General features: G+C 32.1%; 1 protein-coding gene across 1 annotated transcript; it reads right to left on the minus strand.

The window, feature by feature from the left end:
• Positions 1–421: 421 nt before the first annotated feature.
• Positions 422–6,107, minus strand: LOC145688976 (uncharacterized). The gene is made up of 3 exons (XM_081763132.1): positions 6,029–6,107; positions 5,471–5,548; positions 422–3,102 (listed from the first exon to the last, which is right to left on the minus strand). The coding sequence occupies exon 3, from the start codon at positions 2,746–2,748 to the stop codon at positions 1,900–1,902; it is 849 nt and encodes a 282-aa protein (XP_081619258.1). The 5' UTR covers positions 2,749–3,102; positions 5,471–5,548; positions 6,029–6,107; the 3' UTR covers positions 422–1,899.
• Positions 6,108–7,039: the final 932 nt, after the last annotated feature.

Consider the following 7,039-nt stretch of genomic DNA (forward strand, 5'->3'; position numbering starts at 1 on the left):
CATAAGTCTACCGTTACACGTATACGGCAACACCGGAAAAAAGAGATCTTTGGGGGGCAAAATGGTGCATTTAACTAGCCCGTGAATTCTTTCCACTTCTGGAAAGTCCGGCCCCTTATGTATTTTAGGCTTCCCTACAGGCATCGGCTTACGAGCCATCACATACGGATATAACGATGTTACATCCAGATACTGAATTGTTTCGTCACTGCTACATTTGTGCAATGCATTAAAGCATTCAGTACGACCACCGTGAAAACCTTCTTTAGGTGCAAGATGATTGACAAGGTCCTTACATTGAGTTTTGATAAACACTTGTAATTTTTTGTCGTTTTTCACCATGCTGTCCTATTCACATTCCCATATCTCAACAACGTTGAGGTTTAATTTTTTTAGGAATGCGGTTTTTGTGATTGCATTTTCATACCGTTTTTGCATTGATATAGCAAAACTAGAGGAACTGTCAAGAGGCTGATCCCGAAGCGTTGTATAACACTTTGGGCACCCGTGGAAGTAACACCCATTAAATTCGTATGCAGTTTTTGTCAGGTTATCAAACCCATCGACATTATATTTACCAAAAGATCGTTCCAATCCATTCCCAGAATGCTGAAATCTTTTTCCTTCGGTACGTTCCAAATACCCTAACCAATACATTGCTTTTAAGCTCTGCTGGTCACGGTGATCGAACCCGAGAGGAGGAATAACTGGAATGGTCTCTTCAGGTAAGTATGTAGACCGATACGTTAGTATAGCCAAACTTGCAATAGTAGACGAAGAAATAAAACATTGAATACCGTGAGTTTTTTCCTCGATCAAGTTTGAAAACTTGATGACCGCTTCAGCGAGGATTTTAACATCGTTGCGGCAGTACATTACCATCTCCTTGTGCAGATCATACTGCTCACCACTCAAAGCACGTTCTTGGTGCCAGGTGATTAATTGCTGTCGATCGGAAAAACTCATACTATCAGGATCAAAAAACTTATGATTCCGAATCTTACCTACATAATTTTGATTTTCAAACGTATATAACAAATATGGGAAATATCCTTTTCGTAAATTACCGCGCAAGCCTAAAGTTTTGGGTAATTTTGACAGCTTAATACCCATATAGAGGTAAGTATCCCGAAAAATAATTTTATTACCAAGCCGCATTTCAATAATTTTTTGACCCTGCATAATAAGTGTGGGAGATAAGCAATGTTTTTCTATTAAATTCCTACAACTGAACTGAACATCGTAATTAGAACCATTGTGCGAAAGCACAATGATTTTTTGAAACTTTGGACGAGGCATTAATACGAACTTAATGAACTCATCGATCGTTGAAAAGTCAAACTCACGTTTTCCGTGTTCATTTCTACAAACAAAGCATGGGTCATCCAGCTCTGTGTCCTTGCAAGAATGACATATATTCCTGCAAACCACATAGTTAACGCAGTGTTCTTGTTCCTCACATTCATTCTTACGAAGTAACATCGTTTCCATATCAAACACGATGTATTGGAATCTATCAATATGTGAATGACTGGACTTCTGAACATAACAAATATGGTCAGCGTCTACATGTTTGTCACAAGACTTACACAAACGCTCACCACATTGATGCTCAGATTTCCTACGACGTAAATCGTACATTTTAGCACATTCGGTACAAAACCTTGTTGTTTCACATAAACTCTTGCCACGTCCAATTACACGCTTATGATTCGCAAAGCATTTAGCCGAAGGAAACAATCTATGACAATCATTACACTCCCGTTTAATATCATCAGCACATACCTCGTGGTATACTTCACATGCATTGCACTTAGCACCACATTTATGGTATTGTGCATGATTATATCCCTGTAAACAATGCTTACAATATCCTTTGACACCCAACAGAGAGGTAATTCATGTAATTAATTCATAATGATCTTTTTCGTAATGGATAAGGATTTGCTTTTCTGCTTTTACTCCCGGATAAATTACATTGTACTCCCTGTTCATGGCGTTCCTTTCATATACTACGATTTGGTAGTTGGGTGCCAGGTATTGAAATTTTTTCACATCATCAATAGTACAGCCATTTTGATGTTCAGTGGTAACATCAGCATCATTACACAAATCCTTGGCTTGCTTGAGTAAACGTTTCGGGTGATTTTTTAATTCATATATCTGCTTACGATCATGCTCGGCCTTTGCCATCCCAAGAATAATACTCTTGGGAAGACAGTATATGTCTTTGTTCAACGGGATGGTACTTTGTTCATGGTGTGTAGTAACATCAACGTACTTATTAGTGCCACGTGTTCGACCTCTTCCCTTGCGAGGATTTACAGTGTGTATCCTAAAGATTACTGAATCCCCGAAAAGGAAGTGTTCATTACTATTAAGTACGTTCTCTACTGATCTAAAAAAGGCCTCCGGGTTCAATTCCTTGTTAGGACGCCACGTCATGTATACTGGCTTGTTTATTGTCGAGGCAGAGATCTCGATAACCATACCAACATACATGTTATCGTCAACGTCGTTTAACGCATGCTGTTGTACATACTCAAAGAGTTTCTGCACATAATCAACCGGGTCTTCGATTCCTATGTTACGTACGCGTTTTATAGTAATTTCCTTTCCCCGCAAGCCAAAGTATGGATAATGTTTGGTTTTACTACCAATGATGGAAAAATTATCATTTGTTCCAGCACCATACATTTGATTTTCTGGTGCAGAACTAGGACCTGGCAAATTTACAGGTTCATCCATGAACTCGACAGAGTCATCTGCAGTTAAGCCAGAAGTCTTCCCTGCAGATACCAACTCTCTAAATTTTTCACGCGCCAATACCCGGATGTTATCTTGACGAAAAAAGCCCGTACGATATAAATCAACAATATCCTTACAACTTGTCAAAATAACAACTGGGTCATGACCAAAATGCGCCAACAATGCACGTAGTAAACGCGCGTTGCTCGTTATACACACGCACCCCTAATGCATGCCATTGCGTCACCACCTCCCACGTAAAGAAAATCTCTCCTGCATCGTTGTATTCATGAGATTCCAACATCTGCAACATGGCTTTAATTATGTTGATTCCCTCGTATGCCATCGTTGAATCTAAACAAACAATTAATTAGTTATTTCACCTTATTATCATACACTAATTTATATCTCTCGGATATTTTAATTTGCTTTTATGTGTAAACTTTAATTGCGGTAACTTCCTAAAAGACTATGTTTACACCTCGAAGTACAAAAACAAACTGAACTATATTTTGCGTAAATCTTATAAACACTATTCCTTTAATTACGGCCACTTCCAAAAATCTTCTAACTTAGAATCAACGGAGCAATGTTACCTCCACAAGTAATTATATTGAAACGATTTCCAATTGTTCTATGGACTCTATACTTTCCAGGATTTGCGCCCGTTTATTTATTTTGTATCCAAAAACACGAAAACACGTCCGCACGGTGGAACTGTATTCTGTAGAATAACCAATTAACGATTTTGAGCTTCTTATATACACGCAGATAATGTAAATTTCCAAAATTCCACACGAATTATAATTTACTAAGTATCTTCTTAAAGATACTGTTTAACTTTATTAGTTAACAACACTTTCCGTTAACTAAATGACAACACGAAGAGACGTCTTCACCGTATAAATTCTTTTGCTATTCTGACCATCGCGCACTTTTCCCGCTCTTATATAGACGCAGATATGAAAAATTCTCAGAATTCCATGCGAAGTTCTTCGAAGATAACTAACTTTATAATATAATCCACTATGTGTTTACCGAAATATGGATAAATGTTTATTCTACAATAGTTCGGGACCAGCAAATCTAATTATAGTTTCCAATAACAATGTTTGGAAAAGTACAAGTAGAAACGTCTTTACTCTTGCAGTACTTCTTTTAAAGTCAATTTACACGGTTTATTACGTGCTATTTATACTTTCGGAAAAATGTAATCTCGTACCCAGATGCATTAAACAAAGAAAATCTCAAACCCAGACGACATGAAAATATTTGCTAAAGTAATACTACTCTTTTTACAACATATATAATTTAAAGTCATGTGACATTCTCGAAGTTTTTCGATCTTAGACAATGTTTAATTTTACGGACATTAATATTTTCATATTTGAAAGGACATCTATGATGCAAACATTTTAAAGAATAAAAATCATTTAAAAATAACGTTAGCAATACGAACAACAAAATAGTAGTAAACGCAATTTAAAAAAAATAGCATAGTAAACAACAAAAATTAAATAATATAGCAACAAACAAACAAGAAAATAAAACATGTTAGAAAAAACGGTTTATGTCAGTTTCTGAGTCACAATATCAAAACAACAGCAAAACTATATTTAATTCACCAAAATATTAAAAAGTAATAGTATTAGATTTAAAAAAATACTTTATTACAGTTTATTCAAAATAGCATTTAAATACTTAATTGTTACAAATTATAGTTAAGAAAAAATTACGTATGGTTAGAATGAAAGCTCTATTAGTTACAAATTATAGTTAAAAATTACGTATGGTTAGAATGAAAGGGTTAATAGTTACAAATCATAGTTAAACATCAATCAGCAGAGAAAATTTATTAAATAGGAATAGAAAAATTAAAATAATTAAATCAATTTAGGAAAAGCATAATTATTTAAAAGATCAATTACTAAATTTCAAAGATATACGGCTAGAGAAAAACATATTAAATTAACAAACAAAATAAAAACAAATAAAATTATTAATATGATAGCTGTTCTAGACTATTCAATGAAATGCATCAACAAAGAAAACTAATATAATCAATAAATATTTTGTGACTATTATTCAATTTGTAAACTTTGTAAATATTTTTTATAATGCACTTCTAATGAAAGTTGAGTTAATTTTATTTTTCTACTTTAACTGTAAACGTTAATGTCTATTTTTCAAGTGAAATTAAATTCTTGCAATGCAATTGTTTATATGTTTACATGGAGCTCTTTGATTGTAAAATAAAAAAATGCAAAAGTGTAAATTAAAAAATGTAAAAGTAAAATGTAAAGGTGTAAAGTAAAATGCAATTTTCACATGTTTACATAAAACTCTTTGATTGTAAAATAAAAATGCAAAGTGTAAATTTAAAAAATGCAAAAGTAAAAATGTAATTTTTGTTTACATTAAACTTTTATTGTAAAATGTAATTCATTATATTTTTACATGAAACTCTTTAATTGCAAAATGAAAATGTTAATGCAAAATGTAATTTTCAAAATTAAATGTTTCAAATGAAAATATGTTTAGATATAACTTGAATTGTTCATTAATTAAGTTGCGCACATATAAAGTTAGTTTAGTCAAAATTATTTGTCAGTATGTCTTTCGTTATATAAAATTTAATATTGTAGTTTCATTAAGTTAAAATTTTAATCATTTAATGTTCATATATTCTTTGAACTAAAATTTTAAAGTTTGCAACACTTACCACCGCTGGTTAGATGTCAACAGATCTAACAGGACACGTTGTATTAATTTTCGGTGCACTTGTATGCCGCTGTCAACACTGAAACAATAAAAACATTTATTAGTATACAATTTCAGTTCTATATTTATCATTTCGTTACAAAATTAATGCACAGTAAGCTATTTAGTAATCATTTTTTATCAACTTTCAGTTTAACAATGAGCTTAATTACAAGTTCAAAATTTAATTTCTTTGAGTTTTCTTTAATGAAAACGAACCAATAAATAATTAACACCGAACTTCTAATGAAGTGATCAAACTAAAATAAAAATAAGTTGCTCCGACTAATTTATTAGGAGAATACAAATAATTAGTACACTCACATATTGTTCAAACATGTGAGGGAATAAAAGATACGATCCAACAAATTATTTGTAGGTTCGCAGCCTAGCTGCTCTTTATGAGATTTCAATGAAATCGAAACGACAAACAAAGTTGCTGAACAAATTAAAGATTATTTCAAGAAAGTATATTATGAAACAGGATATGTAACGGAATTAATATTGGTTGCATACTTACAGGATATCTGCAGGTTTTTAATTCCAATTTCTTCAAAGGTCCAAAAGAGATAAGTCCAATTGATCTGCTGGAGTATCCTAAAACAAAAAGACAATCTTTTACTACTTCAAACTTCTACTATAATCACAGCGTAGTTAGTTTTACATCTTTCTAATTTTAACACGGAACTTCTATTGAAGTGATTGAACAAATTATTTACAAGTTCCCAGCGTAGCTGGCCTGAGCTTGCTTAGCAAGGGAACCATTAAAAATTAGAAGAGTTTAAACATAAGATACGATTTGTTTACAGTTTTGCAGCGTAGCTTCTATTACCACTTTCTATATGAAATTGTTTGAAGGTTCACACTGTAAGTGTTCTAAGTTTGCTTAGCAATCGATTGAAGTAAAGTTAACAAGGAGCTTATTTTAGTACACTCACATATTGTTCGAACATGTTATACATGTGAGGAATTAAAAGATAGGATTCAATAAATAATTTACGACTTTCCATGGAAAAGGAGAATATTAAAAAAACAGTTTGTGAAACAAAGGAACGAATAAAATAATTGCAGCGGTTCAGTTCTTAAACTAACATTGTAAATAATATGAATTATTTATTACATTGCAACAAGGATGTTCTATTTGAGTAATTTATTACAAACTGGTAAAGAAAAATACTTTTGGTACTACCTCTAATACTTCTGGTAGTAAGTTCTTGAATCGACCACACCGATGGATAACCTAAAACATATCATAATTTGTATTAGATTCGTATACATTATTTATATATATTTACTTTAGAATATCTTATATGCATACACTGTGCGTAGTATAGATTCTTATATGTATATATATCTACTATAGATTCTTATATGTATATATATAGCATAGATTCTTATATGTATGTATATCTACTATAGATTCTTATATATATATATATATATATATATATATATATATATATCTAGCATAGCTTTTTATATGTATGTATTAAATATATATCTAGTATAGATTCTTCTATGCCTACACTAT

The sequence above is a fragment of the Thermobia domestica genome, chromosome 7 (genome assembly GCF_964235325.1).
Source record: "Thermobia domestica chromosome 7, izTheDome1.hap1.1, whole genome shotgun sequence".
Taxonomy (NCBI): domain Eukaryota; kingdom Metazoa; phylum Arthropoda; class Insecta; order Zygentoma; family Lepismatidae; genus Thermobia; species Thermobia domestica.